The 25,471-nt window shown below is 51.0% G+C and overlaps 9 protein-coding genes across 9 annotated transcripts; 4 read left to right on the forward strand and 5 right to left on the reverse strand.

The window, feature by feature from the left end:
• Nucleotides 1–1,822: 1,822 nt before the first annotated feature.
• Nucleotides 1,823–5,627, reverse strand: SLA1 (cytoskeletal protein-binding protein SLA1; the record flags this gene model as incomplete). Its single annotated transcript, XM_041683275.1, has 5 exons — nt 1,823–1,848; nt 1,909–3,759; nt 3,812–3,842; nt 3,908–5,236; nt 5,430–5,627. 5 exons carry the CDS (start codon nt 5,625–5,627, stop codon nt 1,823–1,825), a joined length of 3,435 nt encoding a protein of 1,144 aa, XP_041547552.1.
• Nucleotides 5,628–6,884: 1,257 nt separating this feature from the next.
• YOS9 (PRKCSH domain-containing protein) lies at nt 6,885–8,465 on the reverse strand (the record flags this gene model as incomplete). The annotated part of the gene is made up of 2 exons (XM_041683276.1): nt 6,885–8,285; nt 8,349–8,465. The coding sequence occupies 2 exons, from the start codon at nt 8,463–8,465 to the stop codon at nt 6,885–6,887; spliced, it is 1,518 nt and encodes a 505-aa protein (XP_041547553.1).
• Nucleotides 8,466–9,399: 934 nt separating this feature from the next.
• AKAW2_70670S (pirin family protein) lies at nt 9,400–10,452 on the forward strand (the record flags this gene model as incomplete). The annotated part of the gene is made up of 1 exon (XM_041683277.1): nt 9,400–10,452. One exon carries the CDS (start codon nt 9,400–9,402, stop codon nt 10,450–10,452), a length of 1,053 nt encoding a protein of 350 aa, XP_041547554.1.
• A 406-nt stretch (nt 10,453–10,858) lies between these two features.
• On the reverse strand, nt 10,859–13,305 carry pmt4 (dolichyl-phosphate-mannose-protein mannosyltransferase; the record flags this gene model as incomplete). Its single annotated transcript, XM_041683279.1, has 3 exons — nt 10,859–11,313; nt 11,364–13,008; nt 13,078–13,305. The coding sequence occupies 3 exons, from the start codon at nt 13,303–13,305 to the stop codon at nt 10,859–10,861; spliced, it is 2,328 nt and encodes a 775-aa protein (XP_041547555.1).
• Nucleotides 13,306–13,943: 638 nt separating this feature from the next.
• AKAW2_70672A (uncharacterized protein) lies at nt 13,944–15,065 on the reverse strand (the record flags this gene model as incomplete). The annotated part of the gene is made up of 1 exon (XM_041683280.1): nt 13,944–15,065. The coding sequence occupies one exon, from the start codon at nt 15,063–15,065 to the stop codon at nt 13,944–13,946; it is 1,122 nt and encodes a 373-aa protein (XP_041547556.1).
• A 1,524-nt stretch (nt 15,066–16,589) lies between these two features.
• On the forward strand, nt 16,590–18,243 carry AKAW2_70673S (putative MFS transporter; the record flags this gene model as incomplete). Its single annotated transcript, XM_041683281.1, has 4 exons — nt 16,590–17,564; nt 17,628–17,992; nt 18,062–18,161; nt 18,220–18,243. The coding sequence occupies 4 exons, from the start codon at nt 16,590–16,592 to the stop codon at nt 18,241–18,243; spliced, it is 1,464 nt and encodes a 487-aa protein (XP_041547557.1).
• A 2,270-nt stretch (nt 18,244–20,513) lies between these two features.
• On the forward strand, nt 20,514–20,993 carry AKAW2_70674S (uncharacterized protein; the record flags this gene model as incomplete). Its single annotated transcript, XM_041683282.1, has 1 exon — nt 20,514–20,993. One exon carries the CDS (start codon nt 20,514–20,516, stop codon nt 20,991–20,993), a length of 480 nt encoding a protein of 159 aa, XP_041547558.1.
• A 498-nt stretch (nt 20,994–21,491) lies between these two features.
• On the reverse strand, nt 21,492–22,875 carry AKAW2_70675A (uncharacterized protein; the record flags this gene model as incomplete). The annotated part of the gene is made up of 6 exons (XM_041683283.1): nt 21,492–21,850; nt 21,917–21,984; nt 22,043–22,422; nt 22,478–22,554; nt 22,617–22,653; nt 22,705–22,875. 6 exons carry the CDS (start codon nt 22,873–22,875, stop codon nt 21,492–21,494), a joined length of 1,092 nt encoding a protein of 363 aa, XP_041547559.1.
• A 708-nt stretch (nt 22,876–23,583) lies between these two features.
• On the forward strand, nt 23,584–25,171 carry AKAW2_70677S (uncharacterized protein; the record flags this gene model as incomplete). Its single annotated transcript, XM_041683284.1, has 5 exons — nt 23,584–23,742; nt 23,805–23,937; nt 24,144–24,267; nt 24,325–24,776; nt 24,852–25,171. The coding sequence occupies 5 exons, from the start codon at nt 23,584–23,586 to the stop codon at nt 25,169–25,171; spliced, it is 1,188 nt and encodes a 395-aa protein (XP_041547560.1).
• Between the last annotated feature and the right edge of the window lie 300 nt (nt 25,172–25,471).

Below are 25,471 nucleotides of genomic sequence, written 5' to 3' on the forward strand. Positions count from 1 at the left end.
ACTCAATCCAACCCGATCACGACACGACTCCTCATGACTCTCGACCTCTTCCAGAACCTCCATCCTTCCTCCAATTATATTATCTGATCTCAACTAAACGTGTCTGAATTGGCGTGGCGTGGAATGGCGTTGGAGTCGTGAATCTCTTGGCAATGTATATATGAAGCAAACTGGAACTTTCCATCAATACCACTTCACCATCCATACATACATACAACACATATATACTTCATTTCTCGTGTACATACAAACCTACAAACATATGACATACTACAATCCCCGACTGAATTTATCCCTCACTCAATACATCCCGATGACTAAATACTAGTGATCAATACAACCAGGGCACACTGCCACTGCCAAAATACTATCCATATACCCCATCTCCAACCGTCACTCTAACTGTCAGTTAAATTTACCAGACTACATACAACATACCAACTGCGCCAAGATGGGCAGGCACTACTAAGTAGTACTCAACAACCCCTGAAACCTATAATTCCACCAGTAATGATATATGTTATATTTATATTCAGTTATTATTATTATTAGTAGTAACATTGTTTTTCCCCATAGCACCCACATTCACACCCTTCTCGGTTCACTCTAAGTATATAATATGTTATAGTCGGTAGATACTAACTATTATGTGAATACAGATGGATGATGACCTTTATTGATTGTTTGAAAGTGATTTACTAAGTACTGTAAGTAACCCTTGGACTTATTCAAATCAACTAGTCTTTATTGACAGTGCTCAATGCATTGTCATCAGCTACCTACCACTCTTGATTGGGACACTTGCTCAGTGAATCATTCTTTCCTACTACTATTTACAGATTGTTTATTTACTAATTTAGGAGGAATGTATAATTACTAACAATAATCCTTCATTCACTTACACACACTCTTGGGAAGGTCAATTTCTGTTTATCAGGTGATCGACACATTCTATGAGCCATCACCCTGATAATATATTGTTACTATCATAGTAATCCGTGTATACCTATTATATGTATCCGTGATACGCCATCCAAGTAAAGCAAATATCAAGCAATACCAAGCAATACCAAGCAACTGAATCGTACACTAGTAGTACTAATAATCCCTATTTTATCTGCTGAATCACGAGCTATATGTACCGTACATGTAATGCAAAGATTGCAAAGCAAAAAAGAAGATGCACATCGGGATCGAGCAGAAAGCAAAAAGGGTAAAAGGAAAAACGGAACGTATAACGGGGACAAGAGAGATAGTCATGTTCAGGAATTAATCGGAATGAGAAGGTGAGAAGAAACGAATGCAACACCTCCGGCCGAACGCAAAAGAAGCGTGCAGCATGAGCATGAGGATCGAGTTGATAGGAAAGAAGTTTGGGGGGCGGATGTGTACTCTCACGGCAAGAAGACCGTGAGGTAATATAGGATACAAAAGAAACCAGGAAGCAGAAGAATGGGGGTGAGTTTCTGTCTTCCCAATATTACGTATTGATGGGATGGAAGCAGCGTCGAGGTAAGAGAGAGAAGAGAACATCAGAAAGAAATTCTAGATCGCTGAAGCTGCGTCATGTAAACAAGACTCGAGACATTGCTTCAGAACTCGCTGCGTGGGTCCATTGCGTCCGGCCATGACTAAGGTAGAGAGAGAGGGAGCTCTGATATACGCATTACAGCGTCAGAAGTGGCAGTAATGAAAGCAAACCGCGGCATCATTTATGTATGATGTGCATGCCATTCCCGCCAGCAAGAAATAGCAAGCGACCATGTATAGTAAAGGAAAATCGTGTGTCGCCAAGTCACAGACTGATATATACAGGTTTGAATTAGAATCCAAACGGATTGGTAGGCGCTGGTGAGTTCCGTTAGCTTGATCCCAACCCGAAAAAGTAAAAAAAGTAGATGAACTTACTGGCTTGTGCGAGATTGGCCCGGAGACCGGTCGGCTGAGGAGCGAGCTTCTTGGGAGGCTCGTTCTTCACACCAAACCGGACAGCAGGGGCGGGACCGGTCTGCTGTGGCTGCAATGGTGCAGCCGTAGGTTGTTGTGGGATTGGCGGCACAGGAGGTGCGCTGTAAGGCATGCTGCCAATACCATTCATACCCGTGGGTTGGGGCTGCAGAGGCGGAGGCAGAACGGAGTTGATGCCGGTTTGCATCGGCTGCTGGGGTTGCGGCTGGAAGCCCCCGAAGCCTGTAGGCTGTGGCACCAGACCCGGGTACCCAGCTTGCTGTTGCTGGATTCCGAACTGGGACTGCGGCTGGAAACCGGTGGGCTGCGGTGCCAGTCCATTCTGGAATTGAGCCTGAGGAATGAAACCAGTAGGCTGGGGCTGGAGAGTGGGCTGGAACCGCTGTTGGTTCAGTTCGGCCAGACTTTGTCCCGGCGGAGCAATCTGCGGTCCCGACTGAGGAATACCAGTCAGTTGGGGTTGCAAAGGAGGCGGACCGAACGAGTTTGGCTGCTGAGGGAAGTTCTGGGGCGCGGAGAGGGGTCGCTGGGGTGGCGGAGGAAGCAAAGAGCTCTGTCCCATGTTCTGAGGCGGCTGGGGGCGTTGTCTTGAAGCTTGCTGGAAGCCCGTTGCTTGAGGACTGAACCCTTGGGCACCCGGAGCAGGCTGTTGCGCGGCTTGTGCCAACTGGGAGAAGAAGCCCGGCGTGGCTCCTGTCGGCTGTGGTTGCACTTGCGTTGCGGGCACCGCAGTGTGCTGGGGTTGAATGGTCGGCTGTGGCTGGAGAGCTGGCAAGGGCGCCGGCGGAGATTGCGGGGCAGGAGCCGCAGGCGTAGGCTGAAGAGGAGCTTGAAGCAAAGACAGGTCAGCCATCGCGCCTGCGAGTGGTTGCTGAGCCGGTGGTTGTGTCGTGGCGGGAGAGGACGCAGCCGGAGGGGGGCTTGAGGGAGTAGCTGGCGTCGAGGGAGCTGGAGCGGCGGCGGGAGTAGCAGGCTGCTTGGGCTGCTTCACCTCCCAGGCATCGTCGTCGAAGCCCTTCTGAACCGGGGGTTCGGAAGATGCAGCAGTGGTGGGGGGTGTCGCACTGCGCTCTGCAGGCTGCGAAGCATCCTTCTGCTCAAAGGCCTTAGGGTCGACCACATCGCCGGCTGGCGAGGTGGGAGTGGGCCGGCCTTTACGAGTGTTGTTGCGAAGGACACCTCCAGGGCCAGAGAAGATGCCGGCGGCACCCTCTTCGCCATTCCCGATGACTTCTTCGCCGCCAAAGCTTACGTTACGTAGCTTCGACTTGGCTCCGGTGCGGCCAAACATGTTGTCCAGGTAGCGCATCACTCGCAAAATATCGCCTTCCTTCAGACCGAGCGTGCGCAGCACCTCTGGGGTGATGTCCGGAAGCACGGCCTCGTCCATGGAGTCCTTGACGAAATTTTGGGCATACCGCTCGCATTGGTGCGGGCCAACGCCGGCCTTGAGGAAGAAGTCAAACCAGTCATAGTCGGATTGCTGGAAAGAAGCTCCGGCGGTAGCTGAAGCACGTTTGCCCTCAGAGGGGGACCGGGCCTTTTCAGGCTCGACACGTTGAGAACGGCGTCTGATGTCCGACAACGGCTTGTCCTCGTCGAGAGACACGCCTGTCATCTTCTCTACATACTCGAGATCCTCGACGGACATCTTCGGGATGGGAACCGCGATTTTGACACCGTTCATTTTGTGCAGATGAATCTTGCCATCCTGCAGGCCAATGAATTGCGCCTCGACAGTGAACGTTTTGGTGCGATCAGTCCATTGCCTTGTTTTGGCCGGATCCGGTTCTGCTTCCATTAGCAACAGACTCAGCACTTGAGAGCGAACGTGATGACTTACTCGGCTTGTGGCTGCTCTTGCTATCGCGTTTCTGGCGTCAAATAGTCAGCATCACCTCTAGCAATTGACACCCGGGCTTTCGGGAGAGGAACATACCTGACCGTCAACCGAATCGGTCCGCGACTTGCGCAAAGCTTCCTTGGCTAGGCGCGCTTCCTCCATGCGATTCTTCTCTACAGTGGAAAGGCCCGGTTCGGAACTAATCACCGGAGTCCCGACCGTTCCGGTAATCTCAATGTAGCTACTTGGGACGACACCCTCCTTTCCGTTCTTCACACGCCGCACCTGCCACCATTCTTCGGACTTGCCGTCATCCAGGACGATGACGTCGTCGCCCGCGGCCACCGTCACCTCATCGTCTCCTTGAGCCATGAAGTCGTAGAGAATCTGGCCCTTCTTCTGTCCTCCACTGGTACCAGCGGCGATGACCTCCTTCAGACCCTCTGCGCGATAGGCGCCGGAAATTTCACCCAGGGCTGAGACAATTTCCCGAGCAGTGTCCTTGGCGCCCGCGTGGAAATCGATGCTCTTACTGGGCCGGACCAGATCCACAAAGACGTGCTTTCCTTCAATCGAATAATGGGTGAGCTTGTCTGCGGTCCATTCCTGCACATCACCACCCTCCTCGGGCGAAATAAAGATGGTTCCGGTTGCGACATTGATACCCAAGGTTGTGGGCATCTTCTTGCGCTTGCCCATTACTTCCACCATCTCATTGATGCTGTAGATATGGTAGCCGGAAGGGGAACGAGGGGTCGGTTGGCCGACTCTGCTGTATGGGGGCGATTCCTGCACATGGCCGCCGCGGTCGCTGTCGCGCACCGAAGAAACCTGAGAACGAGGAGGCCGAGCGGGCTCTGGAGGAGAATCCAGCGAGACTGGCGACGAGATCTGCTCGGACGGAGGACGCCGTGGTAACGCAGGCGGAGGTGGCGAGGGCTCGTTCCGGTAGGGCTCCTCCTCGGGCTCATCGTACGCTGGCCGTGCTGGCTGAGGGGGCGGGGGAACGGCTCTGGGTGGTTCCGGTTCTGTCGCAGCGGCATGCTGCTTGTGGATGATATCTGCGATGGCCGCGGCGGCAGGATTCTGCACGGCATCAATTGGAGGAGCTGCGCTGGTCCCGTTGACTTCTTCCTCCGTCACCGTCGGTCGCTGCGGGAGGGCGGGTGGCGCCGGTTCGGGTTCAGATTCGGCGGGGGGAGGAGACGGGATGGCTGGTGCAGGGGCATGGTGCGCGCCTGCATCTTCAAGGATTTCGATGTAGTTCGCGGGGGCGAAGCCGTAATCGGAGTTGACACCGACCAAGGTCCAGTCCGGGTCGGAGGTATCATACACGATCAAGTCTGCATCTTCGGAGAAGGAGACCTCCTCGTCCGTCTGGCGTGTATAATCGTAGAGCGCTTTGGCCGAGTGTACTGGTTGAGCCTACGTGTCCGACAGAAATTGCGTTAGCACAAGCGGTCTCAAATCTGAAGACAAGAGTTGCAGCGTTGCCGGTACCCCTGAGCGTGAGGGGCCGGCCGCGGCGACCATACACCGGACGATGACGCATGCAAGCTTGAAGATATAGTCCGACTCTACGTCAAAAGATGTTTGGGGGGCCTTTAAAAATCCTTACCTCCTCGACGTAGTTGTTTGGGACGAGACCCTCGGGTTCGTCGTCATCCTCACGCTCGGCCTTCTTCTTAGCCTTCCACCAATCCTCCTCTTCGCCTTTCTCGAGGATGTACAGCAGATCGCCTTCGCGTAGCTCTAATTCCCCCTCCGCTTGGGGGAGGTAGTCGTAGATGGCCGTGTAGACACCGAGGAAACCCATGGTGGGAAGCCGTTAGGTAGCCAAACGGCGATGGAGAAGGGTCCGGGGGTTGTGTGCCGCGGCTGCGGAGGGCAGCGTGGACGAGCGAGGCTGTGGGCCTGGAATCAGGAGAGGATGAGCCGGACGAACCGGGTGGATAAAAGGCGGGAGGGAATGGAGGGGTGGGAAGTTAGGGTGGTAAATAGTAGTATGTACAGACGAGGAAGATCGGTAGATTGGGCGGAGGAAGGAAGAGTGAGTGATAGACAGGAGACCCGTGCAACAAACGTACCGAGTCGAGTAAGTATCTCTCTGCTCTCACTAGTTTAGTTAGTAGTGGGCAGGTACGTAAGTGGTCCAAGTGGAGGGAGGCAGCCTTGGCAAGCACCCAAGCAGTACGTAGATAGTAAGTAGTAGTAGTAGTAGTGGATTCAAAGGCAGTCTAAACGGGAATTCAATATCAGGCTTGTTCGCCGGAGGGAAGAAACCGGGAAGGTATGCAGTAGCCCTTAAAAGGTAAAGTATTAAAAGAGAAGTGGAATAGAAACGGGCAATAGAAGAAAGCGGAGGGAAAGAGAGAGGGTGAAGGGAAAAAGGGACCGAACTGGACCGGCGATGAAGCAGCAGCAGAAGGAAGAGCAACAGCCCGAAAAGAGAGAGTCGCGGATGGCTGAGGGGGCCGGGCGGTCACGTTTTCTGCACCCACGTTTTCTTGGATTTATTACTTTACTTAGTTTATTAATAGCCAGCAAGCAGGTGTTCGATCGATCATATCTGCACCTGACAAAGTCTTTATACAAGAATAAATGTAGTAATTCTTTCTCTACTCCGTAACTCGGTGTGATTTTATTCTCTTACTATTATTCCTAACAAAAATTTTTATCTCTTTCTCTCCTGATCCCTTTGACAATTGAATGGGAACGGCAATAATGCTTCGGACAAGCCTGGAATGCCCGCCTTCCCCCCCTTATCGGTCAGCCCAGCCTCTTTGGGCACGCATGGTCTCCCCTCCCCCCCGGAAGCCTCCATCCATTATTGGCTCTTGTGCTCGCCATGGGCCGGAATTGAGACTACTATGTACTTCATACTTATTGAATTTAATTAATGGCAGGTCAATAGTCCCAGTACACGGCAACCGGGATAATCGTAATCTATGCAATGGGATATAATCAGCCGTAGCTACGAACGCACGCTAGAAGAAGAAAACACATGGTAGACGCAAAGAGGAAAGTTGCACAAGGGCACCCCGATCGACCAAAAGCAAAGCCCTCACAATAGCTACAACTCATCCTTCACCCGCTTCTTGCTTACCTCCTCAGCTTCGTCGGTCTCCAATGGCTGCTGTTCTTCCTGGTGCTGCGGTTGTGGCTCCTGCCCTGCCGTCTCTGCTTCAGTCGTCTCCTTGGAAGGAGCATCCGAGACCATCTCTTCCTGGGAGCCCTCTCCGTTGTCTTCCTCCTCGTCATCATCAACGAGGCCGCGCAGTTGACGTTCTCCATTGACTGAGATGACCTCCAGCGTCCAGTCCTTGCCCTTGGCCCACTCTTCCAAGCGCTTCTTCAACGTTTCGAGCTTCTCTGGGTCCAGATCGTGCTTTTTCAGATCCTCGCGCGACAATTGTTGCACTTCTCCGTTTTCGCGCTTGGCCACAACCTCAATGATCTCTTCTCCAGCCCACGCGACGCGTCCTTTCTCGATCTCCTTGCCTTCCGATCCCACCAGCTTCTGAGCACCGACCTGGATATCTCCGACGACCGGGAACTCCTCCAGCACGGCGGATTCTACTAGTCGTTGCGCCAACTGATACTCCCGGAGCGCTTCCCAGTCCGATACTTGCTCCGGCTCTAGGATCTCGCGACACTCTATTCCATGTACTTCGTCCTGCTGGGGCGGCAGGAAGGCAACGTCGTTACATAGACGCGGGGTGTAGATGACCATGAGATAGGAGCATGTGGTCAGCTCCTTGATCCAACCAATGCGGTCTGTCGACTGAGGGTGACAATGAAACTGGACCTCGATCTTCCGGTCCCGACCTGTCAGGTCACATTTCGTGCCGCCATCCAATCGTTGCACCAAGTACCTGGAGCCGCCCTTCGTCTGGAGCTCTGCCACGTCTGTGACAGCTTTCTTCTGGTCTGAAGCCCCTTCTACCTCATCTTCGTCGCCCTCTCCCTGAGGGAATTTGCCCAGAATGAAGGAGTGTGTTGTATGGTCCTCCATAGGCGGGTAGTTGGGAACGCCACTTCCCGAAGGGAGGGCGTGGAACTGCTTAATCTGGTTCTTGTAGCAGAAAGAGTAGGACCACCATCCGGATATATAATACATGCATTTGCCCTCCATCTCGCGCAGGAGCTCCAGGCCCCGATCCATCGCGCGCGCCAGCTCCTTCTGCTCGTCCGCTTCGTGAGGATGTCCGGTGGCATTGGTCCGGTCGTCAACATCGACGCGGGGGATCTGGCAGAGGAACCGCTGTTCTCCCAGAAGCATTTCCTCATAGCTGAATCCGTCGTCGCCATCGCGGGGGGTTGCGTGGTTGTTGTCATGAGTATTGCGGCCTAGGTACACTTGGGCGGACTTCTCTTGATTATCGGCGAAGGTCGAAGAGCTATCACTGCGCTCTCGTAGAAGCTCTCTGGCGTGGGAATCGAGGACGTAGTCATCGGGGAAATGTACCTCAAACTAGACGTAGAAGTCGGTTAGATTTGGGCTGTGAGGGGTGCACAAGTGAGATGCGATGCATACTTGAGGGTAAGCTAATAGGTCATCATTGATGTTGAAGGCCTTCTTGCTAGCCCAAGCTGTAGAGCTGGCACACGCCAGCGCTAGCAGAATATGTGCAGCCTGGTTTCGACGAGGCATGGTCGATTGTAGAAAGGGGACGGGGTATCAATTGAGATGGGTCGGGGTCAAGGCCGCCGGCCGCGGTGTTCCTGAATGCGACGATCTGGCCTGATTGGGTGCGTGACGGAGACGGGTGGCCAGTGGCTTAGTGAGGGGTTAGGAATGAATACACGGGAAATACGATCAAGGGAACATTATTGTAAATATGATGGCATAAAAATCAGGATTACAGTTGGGGTATGATGATCTTCGAGGCCGTGATGCACCCAGGGACATGCCAGTTGGGAAGAGCAGCGCAGCAGCGGAGAGCCGGGGATATATCTTATCAGCACGTGCGCACCTACAAAGCAAGTAATTCAACTTGTAATTACTGCAGTACAAAGTTATGCAACTACCAGCATTCGAAGAAGCACAGATTACGATAGCATATTCCAGAATTATACAGTTACCACCCATTCTCCCAATCAATCATGACTGACTAGTTAACCGTCATTATGAAGAACTGACTAACTAACCCCCCAATTCATCCGTCCACGGAAAAAAGAAAGACAGCCCAGCTCAGCTGCACTGACCCCACTGAGTCAGCCCTGAATAATGGCGCTAAAACTGCTGACGGCAATCTTTGTAAGAACGCGACCCATGGGCAACATCCAGCATTACTTCTGGTTACGAAGAACGTAGTAATACTATTTTCTCTCTCCCCCACAATTGACTTTCCTTTTACCCCCACCAGCCAAAAAGAATCATTCTGATTATGATTACTTACTTTATGCTAAGCTAAGCTGAGCTAACTAACCTAGTTTTAAACTAAATCGAATCATCAGCTTACCCAAATCATTATAAGAAGTTGACTAAACCCCAAGTTCTATCCTATCCCATCGTAGCCAGCACCTTCTATATCATTCGCATTACCCTCCCTGACAAGGTTATAAAAGGCCGTTCACAGGACCACATGAAACTCCTCGTTTCGTTTTTCATCGCTATCATTGCTATTGTCTTGACTTGCAATACATCTACTTTCTTCAACCAGTTCACTAGATACTTTACTACTACTACATCTACCACCACCACCACCACCACCACAAATCCATCCAACATGTCCGTCCCCCGCGCCATCCGCCAAGCCTTCCTCGCCATCGAACAAGCCGAAGGCGCCGGCGCGCGCGTCCGCCGCTCCATCGGCACACGCAACCTGCGCAACTTCAGTCCCTTCCTCATGCTGGACCACTTCACGATCGGCAAAGGCGCCGGATTCCCCGACCACCCACACCGCGGGCAGGAGACCATCACGTACCTCCTCTCGGGCGGTGTGGACCACGAAGACTTCGCCGGAAACCGGGGCACGATCGGCCCCGGAGACCTACAATTCATGACCGCCGGCCGGGGAATCATGCACGCGGAGATGCCGCACGAGAATCCCGATGGGAGTCCCAACGTGGGCATGCAGCTGTGGGTGGACCTGCCCAAGGAATTGAAGATGTGCGAGCCGCGGTACCGCGATCTGCGGGCGTCGGAGATCCCCATTGCGAAGGCGGATGATGGGCGCGTCACGGTGAAGGTCATCTCGGGTCAGTCGCATGGAGTGGATTCCGTAAGGGATCTGGCGTATACGCCTGTTTGGTTGTTGGACATGACGGTCAAGCCGGGTGGTCGGGTCAAGCAGGTGTTGCCGGTTGGGTGGAATGCGTTTGCGTATACCTTGGCTGGGAAGACGATTTTCGGGTCTGGTGGGGAGACGAAGACGATTAAGGAGTTTCATAATGTGGTGTTTGAGCAGCAGGGAGATTATGTCGAGGCGTCGGTGCCGGAGAATGCGGATGAGGAAGGAAGGTTCATCTTGGTGGCGGGTCAGCCGTTGGATCAGAAGGTCGTGCAGTATGGCCCGTTTGTCCTGAACAGTGAGCAGGAGGTGTATCAGGCTATGGTGGACTTTCAGACTGCGTCGAATGGGTTTGAGAAGTCCAGGAATTGGGAGAGTGAGATTGGGAAGCGCATGGCTTATTAGATGTTATATTTGTTTGTTTGGAACTGCTAGATGAGATTTGTATTGTGTATTGGCGTTTGGTTTGAGTTTTTTTTTGAATGTTTGTATAGATCACTGAATACTATTATGAGTGATGAGATCAGTGGAGCTTCCTCAAGTAGAATTATGGTAGTGTGAATCCGTATGATCAATACTGAAGATAGTAAGGAGTTTAGATGCATAACATTCGCTATATCAACAGGGAGAACTCAGAAATCGAGCAAAATCATCCAGTCAGGCCAAGGGGCGGTTCTGGATGGACGTAAGAATCTGACCCCAAGACACCTATTATATCTTACAGAACGCCTACCCCGGCCAAAACCGGAGTTCACCAACTCTACATACTCTTCTTTCCTGCCAACTGCAGGCTTAATCAACCGCCATTCATCTATTTGGCAAAGTGCAGGTCGTAGCCCAGCCACTTGCGGGCAAGGATACCCGGCACATCCAGACCCGGGGTGCCGTAGGTCAACGGGGCGTAGAAGACGAATCCGTAGATCGTGCCAGCCAGGATGACCAGGGTCGCGGCCCAGCCCGCAATGAGTGACTTGGTGCCCATACGTTCCTTGGCAGTAACGAAGCGTCCAACCGAAGCCGACGCCTTGGCCTTGCCCGACGGGTCGTCCTCGGAACGAACACGCTGGATAACCGAGAGCGGCTCCAGGTTGAAGATGAACTCGATCAAGGCACCAGCCACAAGAGCGGAAGCAAGATGAGCGGGAAGGTAGTGGTGCAAGAAACGCTGACGGCCCATCAGCCAGAAGGGGAAGTAGTGAGCGGCCCAGCACAGGAACAAGAATCCCATGCTGTTGTACAGACGGGAACGAGAGCCTTGGCCCCAAACTGTCACGCGTTAGTAGCTGCTTGCTGGGGTCACAAGGAATTTCACTTACTCTCCTCCACGGCATCGACACCGCGACGCAGAGACAGCTGATCAGCACCGATGACACCGGCGAACACGGCCAACAGACTGCTGGCGATCCACCATCCGACCGGGTTACCAAGGAAGTAGATCTGCTCCCGGGTGTCGTTCTTGGTCCAGAAGCTGACACCGCGGAGCAGGAAAGGCCACTGGAAGGGTTCACTCGCGTACGGGTGGCTGCTGGTCAGGGCATTGTTATGGAAGAACATGGCACGCTGCAGTTCAAGGTACTTGCGGAAGAAGGGCAGGTGCTTGACCTGGCGCTCTTCCTTGACCAGACGGGGACTGTCCTCTTCCAAGGACTCAATCGACTCAACGAACCACAAGTTGCTGGTCTGAAGGATATTCTTGTTGCCGTTGATCTCGGCTTGCTTGAAGGCCCAGTCGGGCAGCGGCGTGGTGTGAGTCCACATGGCCACACGGGTGGGCATATGGATCAGCTTGAAGTGGCTAGACAGAGTGCGGAATTCCTGACCAGGCTTGCCATTCTCGATCTTAATCTCGAACAGCGTGTCGTTGTGTCGGTCACCGTTGGCAATCTCATGGGAGACAGTGGTGAACTCCTGGTTGGTCGGGTAGTAGGGAGAGGCAACATCGTGGGTGAGCAGGATCGTGTCTGTGCCCATGTGGCGGAGCTGAACAACATCACCGTTGCGCACCTTGTGTCCGCTGGTATCCGTTACATCCAGAGGCACCGTGGGGATGATCTGCCACTGGTTGTTGGTGTCGTTGTAAGGGTATCCGGTAACCTGCTGGCCCTGACTGGAGATACGTCCATCATCGTACCGAAGGGGATACCTCTCGAGGTGGCTGTGAAGATAGACCTTGGTATCCTTGTGCTTCATGGTAATGGTGTCGTAGTATTCAATACCGACAGACTGCGCGCTCAGCACATTGTCGCTGAGAGTTTCCTGGAACTCGGGGGTCATGAAATCATCGCCGGGGCCGGAGCGGGTGAGGATGGCAAAGTGGACTTGGAACCAGAACAGATAGAAGAAGAAGGGCACAATGATCAGGGCAAAAGCGCGAGCAACGAAGTGCTGGCCCCACTGGGACATGGTGAGAGCACCGCCACGACGGCGGATATCCAAGAGGTTCCACAGATCAACCATGACGGCGGAACCGATGGTGACGAAAGTGAAGACACCGACGTACTTGGTGGAGATGACGCAGCTAAGCGACACACCGGTCAGGAGCAGCCACTTCCACCATTTCCGTCCGAATGGCTCATGACGCAGCTTGTAGAAGCGGACATAGCAGAGGATGCTCAGGGCCATGGTCAGGACCAACGAGGCATCCAAAAGGATCAAACGGTCTTCTCCGACATGGGCATTGTCAAACAGGACAAGACCAGCGGACAAAACACAAGCAGGCAGCGAATATCCAGATTCCCACATGATCAGGAACACAACGGGAACAGTCAGGGCACCGAGCGCGGCCGGCATAGCCCGAAGAGCCACGTAGGGGACCTGGTGTTCAATGTAGGAATCACCAATGTTATCGAAGAGGAAGTGGCCATCATAACCGACCAGCCAGCCCATGAAGGCGAAAAGGAGCTTGCCGAACGGAGGGTGGACATCGAAGAAGTAAGTGCGCTGGAGGTAGTACGAGGCAAACTAGAGCAGATTCCTGTCAGCAACCCGCCATGATGGAGCTTCATAACGATCAATTGATTGCAAGCCTACCTTTCCAAAATGCACCTCATCAAAAACGACCTCGTTGGGGTAAGAAATCTTGTAGAAACGGGTGACGAATGCAAGCACGGTCAGAATGGAAATGGCCAGCCAGTAATCCCATTCCGAACGAGGAGCAGTCGCTTTGGACAAAGGAGAAGAGAATTTATCCGCAGGAACGGGAGTACTCTCCTTCTTGCCGCCCCTCTTGCGAAGAGAGGGCGAAGGAGATGAAGACATGATTAGGTAGTGTGGTCAAGAAAAAGGAACGAACGAAAGACACCTAATGGACTTCTAGAAGCCGCATACGGGGGGAACAGATCAGCAAGCTGGACGGAGCGGGCAGGAAAGCATTCGCATGCTGGTGCCTTTGTAGGAGGGCTACTTACAAAAAAAGCAAGAAAAAGCCAGTCAGGAAAAGAACATGATAGACCGGAGGGATGAATATACTTAATGGTCACAGCCGCAGCAGCAAGAGGGGGGCGGTTTCTTGTTGCCGATGGGGGCGGATTGCGTGTCTTTCTGGCCTCCCAAACGCTTGCGGAACGGAACAAGGCGTTGGTCCGAACTTGAAACAAGCCCCCGTCCAGGGCCAATTTATGGGAAACATCGCGCGATGAAACACGTGTACTTCAGCGCTTTGTGTGGTTCTGCCTCCAGGGTTTGATCGTCATTATCCGTTGGAAATTCAATATTTGGATTTGAGCTATTATATAATGTTATCATGATGGTGCTGATGAACCCGATCAACGTATTCCTCAAAACTACCCGGGGATATCCAATGCCAAATCAATGCACCTCAACGCTGAACATGACCGCATGCAGTATATACAATTTGAGAAAATGAAGAAAGAAAAACAACCCCAAATTCACCTATTTCAATCGTCATCCGACACATTCAGTAATTCGAGTTCCGTCTTGACAAGTGACTGGAAGTCACTGCGCGAGATGCCCGTAGCTTTGGCCAGTCGGAACAGACCCTTGATGCTCGAGCCAATGTGCTGCTTGACGCCCACTTCATATGCCGACTGGTTCTCCGCCTCTTGTTCGAGTCGGGCCACGGCTTCGGAGCTCGCAGACGAGATGGAGGAGGGTCGAGGGTGGTTTAGACCAGCATGATCTCCATTGGTAGCAACACCATTTGAAGTATTGGTCGGCTTGTCAGCTTCGTCTCCATTGAATTGTCGCTGAAGCAATTTGGCCAGCATATCGCCATTGAGGGAGGAGGGTCCGACCTCGGGTTGGTCTTCCTCGGGATCATGATTATCCATGGCAGGCTGTACATCACCGTAGCGGGAAAAGTAATCCGCTTCCGACTGCTGCAGGGATGAAACGGCGTTCGGAGCGGGTGTCTTGTTGGCAGGTGTTCTTCCAGGGGTAGCATCATATTGAGCCCAGTAGTCATCGTCATCATCTTCCTCCTCCTCCTCCTTCTGGTTCTTTGCCTGGTCAGCAGCTTCACCAGCTTTCAGGGCATCTTCTAGCAGGCGGTCTTTCTGGCGAGCGTTGGCCTCTCCGATAGACACAGACCAGTCTTCACCGTCGTCGACGTTGCCCTCTTGCGGCAACAATTCTGCTACCCGCCACGCGGGGCCCCCGCCTTCCTGATCGTCGGGGCACCAGAGGTAGATAACTTTCAAACTGAATTCGGGAAGTATCACGCGCGACCGGAGGGTCTCCTCGTCCACACGCATGTACCTGACGGGGAGCTCGTCGGGGAGCTCAATCTCGCCTGACACTGGGTGTGGCTCAAAGGTTGCGCCATCCACCAATGTTTGGAGGCGCTCCGCCTGTCCGGCATCCCAGCACAGCAGTCGAAGCCATGATTCGGTGGGTGAGGCAGATACTGAGCTTAGAATCTTAACCCGTTGACGTAGAATGGGAGACAGGAGGGGTAGCAGAGCCGGAGGGGGTTGAGGCGATACGAAAGCCGTAGGAAGACAGGCGAGTAGAGGTGGCAGCAGGGTGCGGGGCTCAGGAGGGGGGATGAGTGCGACCATCTTGGAGGGGAAGAAAGGAGACTGGGTTGCGCAAGTCGCCTGAAGGTACTGCTGAGGTGGCAGCTGCAAGTTGATTTAAGAGGGGAGCTCTGTCGACAGCTGAATTGGGGGGGGGGGGGGGGGGAGAAAAGCTGCGGCGGTGAAAAGGGAAGATTGGATCAGTCACAGCCAGCAGGTATGGGTACACAGGATCGCGCAGTCACAAGTGCAAGTCGAGAGAGTGAGAGAACTGAATGAATATCAGGAGGAGAGAGCCATCTTTCTATATGGCAGAATCAGGGGGGAATGGAGAGGACAGACGATCAGTCAGTCAGAATCAGCAGCGTGGCTATCGCAGGTGTTTAGGTCCCCTTCCTTTTCAACCCATGGATCTCCTCACGGAGCTGTTTGGCTCCCTTCGCCCGAAAGAACCGGCGTGGGTCGCAGGCTTGACGAGAGAAGACGCGGGGGGGCCAGATGGACCCATGGAGTTCCCCGTGAGCCATTGAGAGAGGAGCAAATAATCAACTGGAATGGAGAGGCGATCCTTGGAGGAATTTATAGATAGTGGATAATGGTTAGACAGATAGCAGAGATAAACTGGGTGTAGAAGAATTGCTGAGTGTTTAACTCTCAATGAATTCCAATCCAAGCAGGGATCATGCGGATCCCCAACCTCAGGCAGGACTTTACCTTTTTATACATGTCAAAGAAGCAATTTATTCTGCTGCTTCCAGAAATTCAATCACGTCAATGACGTAACTAAATATAATGTTTGTATGCTTGTTTCTATCTGGACCATGCAGAAGTTGTCTCACCATGGAAATAGTTTCCTGCTCGTCGCTGGTTGCATTCTTGATGCGCACTTCAGCTCGGGATCTGCTTATCCAACCATCGATTTCTAATCAGCTCGCCATAACTACAACTTAGTAGTCTAGACTACAGTAAGAGGACAACTGCTACTCCACTCATAGTCACTCGGACATATTCAAGATATACACTCCCCACTGGAGCTTGTTCTGCATTATGATTGCTTCTCCTACAGTGTCATGTGTCAGTCGCTAAACAAAAGCAAAAGTCTACCAAGTCATGCTTCGATTGGCTTCTTGCAGCATCCACGCAAACAATCTCATCAGCTTCATCAGCTAGATATTAAACCGCCACCGATCAGCATGGCTGTCTGCCCTCGCCATCACTAGTCGCAATCGCGATTGATTAATGCCCCGCGACTTCCAATGCAGCGTCGGGCGCTACGAGGGCCCAGCTCTCCTTCGGAGATCTCCCGGCTTATCCTAGCCAATGGATGCCCTAGATGGGGACAAATTTTGCAGGGCCGTCCAGGTTGAAGAACGACTAGCGAACGGAGTTATGCATGGGTCGCAAGCTGTCCAAATCCCGCTGAAAACTAAAAGTGGAGGAGTCATGATAGATAAGCTGGCTGCTGCCAACTCTTCCCCCTCAGAAACGTAGCTCAACGTCTGCCTCAGAATATGCCACTACGCTCGCGACTGTCGCATCTGTTCTTCGATCGTTCGCGTGTGCATCATGGACCCCAATTATTCCGAGACGGTTGTCGTTGAGAGCCACCATGGTAAGGTCGAAAGCACGCGGGAAGCCCAAGGTTACGCGGATCTCGACCCGGAAGAATTGAAGGCTCTCGAGACTCGAATCCGATGGAAGACCGATTTGCGCCTCTGCACCATTGCCGGTATCTTGTGCAGTCTCAATCTGCTTGATTCCGGCATCTTGTCATCAGCCTCGGTTACCAGCATGCCCGACGACCTTGATCTAGTTGGCACGCGATACTCCGTCTCAGTCTTCATCTTCACCATCGCCAGTATCGTCTTCCAGCTGCCGTCGACCATCGCAGTCCGCTGGGTCGGGCCACGCATCTGGTTCGCATGCATCGCCTTCGCCTTCGGACTGATCACAATGTGCACGGCCTTCATTCACACCTGGAAGGAGATGATCGCCCTCCGCGTGCTCCTGGGTATGTCCATGTCGGGAATTTACCCGGGTCTGACCTATCTCATCAGCGCCTGGTACCCGCGGCGGGAGCAGCAGCTGCGATTCGCCCTGATGCAGTCGGGTGAAGTCATCGGACTCGCGACAGGTTACATCGTGAACTACGGACTAGAATTGTTGGATGGAAAAGCAGGCATGCAAGGCTGGCGCTGGATGTACCTCGTGCAGGGCCTCATTAGCTGTGTCATTGGAATAGCCACCTACTGGTGGATCATCGACTTTCCAGAGAATGCGCATCGCAGCTTTTGCTTCATGTCCGAGCTGGAGGCCCGTGTCGCTGCTCAGCGCATCAAGGCAGACCGCGATGATATCGTCCCGGACCCGTTCTCATGGCGCAAGGTTCTCGCACCCTTCGCCGACCCAAAACTGTACGGCTTCGCATGCATGTACTTCCTGTTGAACCTGGTATCAACTGCGTTGAACTATTTCCTCCCCATGATTCTCGAGGATGGCATGGGGTTCTCGAGCAACGCTTCAATTCTCCTATCCACGCCGGTAATACCATCACCTGTATATCCCCTATACATGAGCCAGATACTAATAGCTTCCTATTACTAGCCATACTACTGGGCTGTCATCCCCGTCATCTTCACCTCCTTCGTCGGAGACAGACTCCGCATCCGCGGCCCCCTCATCGCCTTCAACGCCCTCTGCCTCATCGCCGGGTTCCTCATGTTCGGCCTCCCGTCATCCACGCAAGTCACCGTCCGATACATAGGAACGTTCCTCGCGACAGGAGCATACGTCTCCAATTGGGCAGCTCTGAACGCCTTCATGGCGAACAACGTGGTTGGCCAATGGAACCGCGCGACCACAGCGGCGGCAGTGTCAGCCTGTAATGGCCTGGGCGGTGTTGCGGGTAGCTACATTGTACGACAGCAGGAAGCACCACGATATGAGACGGCAGTGTGGGTGTCTATCGGGTAAGCCCACCCCAAGAAAAACAAAAAAGAAAAAAAAAAGTAATGACCGATTTACTAATCGATAAAAAGATCCCATATCCTAATGATAGCTCTAGTATGTGTTTTCACCTTGTTTTTCTGGCACCTCAATCGGCAGCAAAAGCACAAGGGAAAGCTTATCCAGAATATGGTATGTCTTGCTTATGAGGCTATTGATAAAAATTTCCCTATTAATAAAAGCGTTGCAGGTCGGATTTCGCTATACTTATTAATTACCGTTTCTGGTTATATACGGCAAGGCCATATTAGAATCAAAGAAGATATACATAGTTATATCATTATTCATGATGACGACTCAAGATCAGTAATGAAAATGAACGTGCAGCATTGATCGAATTTACTAGTTGTACTAGCCCCATCATGAATCTTGAAAATCCTCGTCGAGGAGTAGTAGTATTCTGGATTAAGTGTGATTGCACTATAGCATAATAAGAATCTAAAGAGGGCACTACTACGTAAGGGGTGGTGTGTAGTATACTTATAAGTCATCTCAAACTGAGCCGGGCATGTAACAGGATTTCGTATATAAATATGACGCTTACTTAAAAGACGGTTTAGGTGAGAGAGATGTGTTTCCATTGAAATTTCACCTTACTGTGATCTGTCATCAATGACCAATTCATTCTCCAGTATTATTAAAATCGAGGTTAGTTGACTTTATATATACTACTACTATAAGCACACCTGAGCCATGCATATAATACTACTTTAGACTAGAAGACGGCAGATGGGCTGCCCAAATCGGCGAGACATCGAGTACTACAGAGAGACCTTAAGCAAGAGCGTTTCTTCTCGTCAAAAACCATTTCTACTGCTTGTTGCTCTATATCTTTAAATGATGGCTCGCCGCTGTTGAAATTTTGACCAGTTGTCCGACGACAGCGACTCTGAACAGGAGAGCACTGAATAAGCATTCACCAGAGTATTACATGCAGCAGCTTGCTAGCTTTGATGTGACTAACTACACCAAGGAGGACTATGGGAAATTTCTTAAAGATAATATTATGTGTGCTATATGCCGGATGAACTGATTATCAAAACCCTAGGATCACTTTCCTGTCCCTGTTAGCTTAGCTTAACTGGTATACATATTATTAAACCAGATCAAAGAAATATTAGGTAGTAAGTAATAAAATGGTTTTCCATGATACTTAGATTTTCTCTTTTTAGAGGGTGCATAGAGCAGCCAGCGTGAATTAGGGCTCGTGGTTAAGGGATTTTCTGATGTGAACAAAGGACCTGTACTAGAGCGTATTATTTTATTTCTATTTTTTCGCTTATAAATACATAGTTTTTCTCTCTAAAGATATTCAAGGTGTCTACTTCGGATTACCGGAGCCTTTATCATCATCATCAAATTACTGGTCATGCTTTAAATCTTTTATCAGGCTCTACTTAGCTCAGGGAGTTTTCCTTCTTGATTATTCTTTCTATTAGATACATAGTAGCTGCTTATCAGCCTGCATCAGGGCAGCTTTCATTGGCTCATACCCAGTGTGCGGGGTCGTGAACTGATGGAATAAGGGTCTACTGAGCAGCCAATCGAAGTAAGTTTCTGCAGGATATGGGCCTTATACTGTAGTCTACCGCAGCCATTAATGACACCATATATCGCGAATTATAATAGAAAAGGTAATAATCTTCAATCTTCTTACTTTCCACTATCAAAGTATCACAAGTTGTCAGATTTTTGTCCATGAGAAGGAGATGCATAATTGGACAGAAGATATTATAGTATTCTGACCATGACAGATGTCACTCATCCAATATGACCTGTAAGATTATCAAAGATGTATATAGAGTCCCCAGACTAATACTAGTTTTCCAGCTATTGAATACTCTGCTACCCGTGTAAGTTAATAAAGCAGCAGTAGTAGTAATAATAAATAGAGTAATTCTAAATAATTTCTTTTTCTTCTCTGATAAGTATTACGCTAAGCTCGATGTATGCAATCCCGCGATAGTGATCTTCCAGCCGTACGAACCCAACAATCCATGAGTTCAAGTAAGGAAATACTACTCGACGAATTGGAACTGTTTGGATGACATGGTCATGGTCAGTAGGAGTGGTAAATGGAGGGATGTGCGCTTGGCCCCCACTACTACCACCTACGGGGGTGCAAGGCCGGTATGCCCGGGCCAGTCAGGTAGGTGAAGTAGGCGCTGGGATTGCATGCGAGGCTGCCTACTACGATTAGGCTGCATAGAAGCGGAAGACATCCAAGGCTGTCTGTCGATCCAGACATAAACAGCTGGCCCCCCACCCCCAATATCCCCTGCTCAGCCAACATCTTTCCCATCTCCGTGCAGTCCATTTACTCCAGACTCCTGTTACACTAGCTGAAGCATCAGTTTGCCCACCAGGGTTTGGGTGTGTATTCCTTGCCCCACAGAAATCAAACGAGCACAGCTATGCTAACTCACCATCAGAAAACATTAAGCAGCCTTCTTGGCTCCTCCATAATCCGCCCCAAGATCCACCATGGCTGAGCAAATCATTCTCGACATTCCCTTCCCGATAGCATACGCGAAGGAAGCATTGGGCCTCACAAAAGACTTAATCAGAGACTCTAGAGTGGCTCTATACACCTTCGGGCTGCACGGAGCGGATGACAGCCTGGTTTCTGGCATATATGGGAACTACGACACCGGAAGAAACCACAAGAAGATCTGGTGGGCCCTACGTGTCGACTACGACAACGTCAAAGGCTATCACATCAATGCTAATAAAAGAGTGTATCAGAGGGATAGGGAGGTTGAGAGGATTTCGTTGTGTGTAAAACCTCCCTGGAGGTCAGAGAGTGAGGACCAGGCAATGTTCATGGCGCAAACGCAGCATTTGACCACATGGACGGAGTACGATAAACGGGCAGAATTAATTGCTCAAAAATATACGACGGAAATGGAGCACCGGGACTACTTTGCTCGGCGAGTTCAGAGTCTGTGGAGTAATGAGCACTGAGACTTGTGTACGCATGGTCTCTCATTCTTTTTTTTTTTTTTTTCGTTTGTACTTCTGATCTGGATAAGCTCAACAGCTTTGTTCTATAGCGAAAATTAAGTAATGAGTTTGTTGTTATGGTAGAGCCTCCTTCTAGGAGGGGAGGTTGTGGGAATCAATGGGTAGGGAGATAGTACATACATAGTAGCATGGCAGCGCTGGGAAACGATCTATTGTCTGAGCACCCAAGTAATATACCAACAAATATAACACACATGTCAAAAGCAAAACAATCAATGCAGAAGACAACTCCAACACACACACACACACACACATGAGTTAGTCGTGAACGTGAACTTCATACATATATATCTTTCATAAAAATCTCATTAATACAGCTACTAGAATAAGTAGAGGGTTTCCTATTGTGTTTACTTCTATATCACTATAAATCAGTTCAGATTTCATCATTAAACTCATAACACCCAAAAACAATGATACTTTCATACATCAAAGAATCTACGGCCCCTCCCTCTCCACGACCCTATACCCATGCACCGCCTCCTCCAACGAGATATTCTCCGAATAATACTCAGATTCACGCGCCACGATCGTCTGACTCCCCAGCGATGGGACATGCGATCCGCGCGACTGACTGTTATCTCCGAGTCGAGAAAAGCCCTCCGGAGTCTTGCCATTGGCCTGGTTAGTCGGGTAGCGGCGTTGGTAGTAGCGCTGCGGAGTCTGTGATGATCCCTTGCTGCGTAGCTGTTGAGGGAGGATGCGCATGATCAATGGCCAAATGGGTGGGAGACAGGCGGCGATGATGATGATGCCGCCTTCTAGGATGGTCCAGATGCCGAGGTTGGTGGATGTCCCTGTATTGTATTTAATAGGTGGTTAGTAGGGTTATTTGTAGATTAGGAACGGGGGAAGGGACGTACAGGTAGGGTCGGTCGTGGCGTTTTCTTGGAAGAAGATTGTCATTCGTAAGATACTGGCTACGGTTCCTCTGGTGGGGAGTTAATTCATTCCGGTGATGTTGGGGTGGTGGAGTATATAGTTCTTACAAACTGCCGAGAAGGAATACTCCTGTTAAAGCTAACTTCTGCCCTTTTCGCGTATGTAGTTTCCAGACATATGGCAATGGCATGATCAGGATGAGGACGTCTGTCAAGATGTTTGGCGGTGACACGTAGCGGTAGAAGGCCAGTTGATTGAAGCATGATCCTCCTTCGATGGTTTTGTCCCAGACGTATGCTATCGGCCAGCACTGAAAGATGGCTGCAAATAGGATACCGAGGCCGTGTCCGAGTACGATGGCACCGACTATATAGGCCATTATTTTGAACGATCGAGTGGTGAAAATTCGGAGGTAGAAGACCAGAATGGATATTTTGGCTGGAGTGACCGTAAACGGGAAGTCGAGAATCTCGTTGGCGTACAGGCCCTGAATTATGTTAGACATGCATATCCGAGTAAACAACCAAACAAGAGGGTTATACCTTCTCCAAAATCACCAGCTTTTCAGGCGTCTCTTCGACATATTCCATGTGATGTCCGACTCCTGCGAGCTTGACCACTATGCGAAAAGAAACCCAACGGTCAGTGCTTGGTCTCGCATTATCGAGATTTTCCACTTACAGATTATGTACAAAGCCGATTGGCCTAAGCTGGCGATCTGCAAAAATGTAAGCACAAAACCGTAGTAACCAGAAAGATAGGCAAGTACCAATGCCAGAAGAATCAGATAATCGTCGAGAGCGAAGGCCAGCTGCTGCAGACGTCGTCGTGTATAAAAGCGTGCTATAACCACCACGATCTGAACAACGGCAATCGCAACGGACACGCCGATCAGCGCATCGCCGTTGTATGGGACATCGGAATCAGATCGTGCATTCATCGCCACCTGAAACTCGACTTTTCATCTGCCATTGGAGGTCCCAGGCTGCTACTGCAACAATTGCACGCATCTGCAGCCTGCAACTATTGTCGAAGCAAGAGGACCTTGAATGGGTGAGGGAATTTCATCTTTTAATTGCGCACAGGGCCAAGACCACAGCTGTTAGCTTCAAGCCGTGTTCCTTGGAATGAGAGCATCCGGCTTCACTGGGACCGTCTTTGAAACTCTTGGACGATGGATCCAGTCAATTACATAATGCAATGTTGAGTGTGCCGTGCTGGTGCCACGGGCAAAAGAGTATCCAAATCGATGGTTCTCGCATCATTCGCGAAACTCAATCTCCGCCGATCCCCACATGGCTTTCGGATGGCTTGCACAGGTTCTGGAACCGACCCTCGATCCGATACTATGCCCACATATTATGCCGCTGAGTGTCCAGTTCCTGGCAGATTTGTGTCCACTAAGGCACGCTAACATCGTGCTCGGGCTCGATCTCCCATCCTATTCGTTCTCGGGTATCCTCCATCACGCGAGTCAGGGGCCCCACGCTTGCAATTCCTCAGCTTTTGTTCCGATTATCCTTTCATCATACTAAAGCCCTCTATCCGCGACATCTGAGGTTGGCTCCTGTATGTTCACCCGTCCTTGCAGGATATTGCATCTAGCCACCAAGAACGAGCAAAACAGCACGAAGAGCCGGACTAGAAAATGTCTCTTGATAGTCAGATCTCAGAGCTAACAAGCGCCGTCCAATCTAGCAGAGATGGAATCGACGATAGCACCCGGTTCAAGGCCATCAAAGCCGCACAGGGGTTGCTGGCAGCCTTGGGCTCTCCAGCCGAGACAGTCATTCAGGATGTTGTTATGGTGAGTTTTCAGGATTATGCTGCCCATTTCCCGTTGTGATGCCCGTTAACTTGCATGGAAAGAATTCCGTCCTTCTTATGGCACTTCGTATGGGTGTCCAGCTCGATGTCTTCAAGACTATCAGAGATAACCAAAATCATGCAACAACCACACAGCAGATCGCCAGCGAATCCGGCGCAAGTGTAGTTCTCGTGGGTAGATCTCCCTTATCTTATCAATCTCCATATTAGCCCTCATCAAATGTGAACTCGTGGGTCGGCGATGGATACACGCTTCTTTTCTCTGCGGTCCCACTCTGAAAGGGTCGATCGTAATAGTTTGCAGATGCAGCAGCATGGCATGCGCCAAACACATATGCCGACAAAATCCTGAATAAAGCATACTGACATGGCACCACCTAGACCAAATCATGAGGCTACTCGCAGCTTCTGGCTACGTTCTGGAAGAAGATGTCCAATCATACAAACCTTCCCCTCTCACAATGGTAATGGCTGAGCCTACCTTCGAAGCCACAACTCGAGCATGGTAAGACCCTCGGACACACCACCATGCCAGCACACCCTCATCTGATACCCACTCTAGCTTCGATATCGGCAACTTCTGTACCACGAGAGCCCCGGAGTTCTTCCGCAATAACAACAACCAATTTCCCAAATCCGCCAAAGACACACCCTTCCAGCTCGCAATGAACACAGAGCTCAGTTACTTCGAATGGCTTGGTCACAACCCCTCCCTGGCAAAGGACTTCCAGCAATGGATGACCCTGAAGCAGCAAACAACCCCGAACTGGGCCGACTGGTTCGACATCAAAAGCTCCATCACCGACGGTTTCAACGACTCAGCGAACAATATCCTCCTCGTCGACGTCGGAGGAGGCGAGGGCCATTACCTGCATGCCTTGAACGAGAAAATCCCCACCCTTCCCGGACGTCTCGTCCTCCAAGACCTGCCACACGTCGTATCGAGTATCAAGTCTCCCCCGAAAGGAACTGACCTGATGTCTCACGATTTCTTCACTCCGCAGCCAGTCAAAGGTATGATGCCTCCATGATCCACACACAAATCAAGACCGTGATAAAACACACCGACGCTAACTATCTCGCCGGCAGGTGCTCGGGCATATTTTCTGCACTGGATCCTTCATGATTGGGCCGATGAGCAAGCCCGCCAAATCCTCACCAATATTGTCGAAGCTATGGAACCGGGGTATTCCCGCCTCATTATTAATGAGTATATCATCCCGGATAGACACTGTGATTTTCCCACTGCGTGCATGAGTATCATGATGATGGTCCAAGTTGGCGCGTTCGAGCGGTCTGAGAAGCAATGGCGTGAGTTGCTTAACTCTGTTGGTCTGGAGAAGATTGTTTTCCATCAGCCGCCTGGTGGTGGGGAGGGTGTTATTGAGGCTGTCAAAAGTCATAAATGAATGGAATGCTGTATATAGATAGATTGTCGAGATTTGATGACGGGAATGATAGGAATTTGAAGTCTCCATCTAAGATGGTCACATGGGACTCGTGATTGCACGCTTATTTTCTAGTCCACTGTAGTACTCGTCCTACTATACGTTTACGGCATCTGGCTCCATTAAAGGAACCATTGCGGTCGAGCAGGTAGTATGTACAAATGTTGGCTGGCTCTGAAATATTCGAACCCATTTCGTTTCTCTAGCTTGGAACAAATATAGATACATCAACGAGGTGCCTCGGGGTATATGATAAACTAA

This window comes from Aspergillus luchuensis, chromosome 7 (genome assembly GCF_016861625.1).
Source record: "Aspergillus luchuensis IFO 4308 DNA, chromosome 7, nearly complete sequence".
Taxonomy (NCBI): domain Eukaryota; kingdom Fungi; phylum Ascomycota; class Eurotiomycetes; order Eurotiales; family Aspergillaceae; genus Aspergillus; species Aspergillus luchuensis.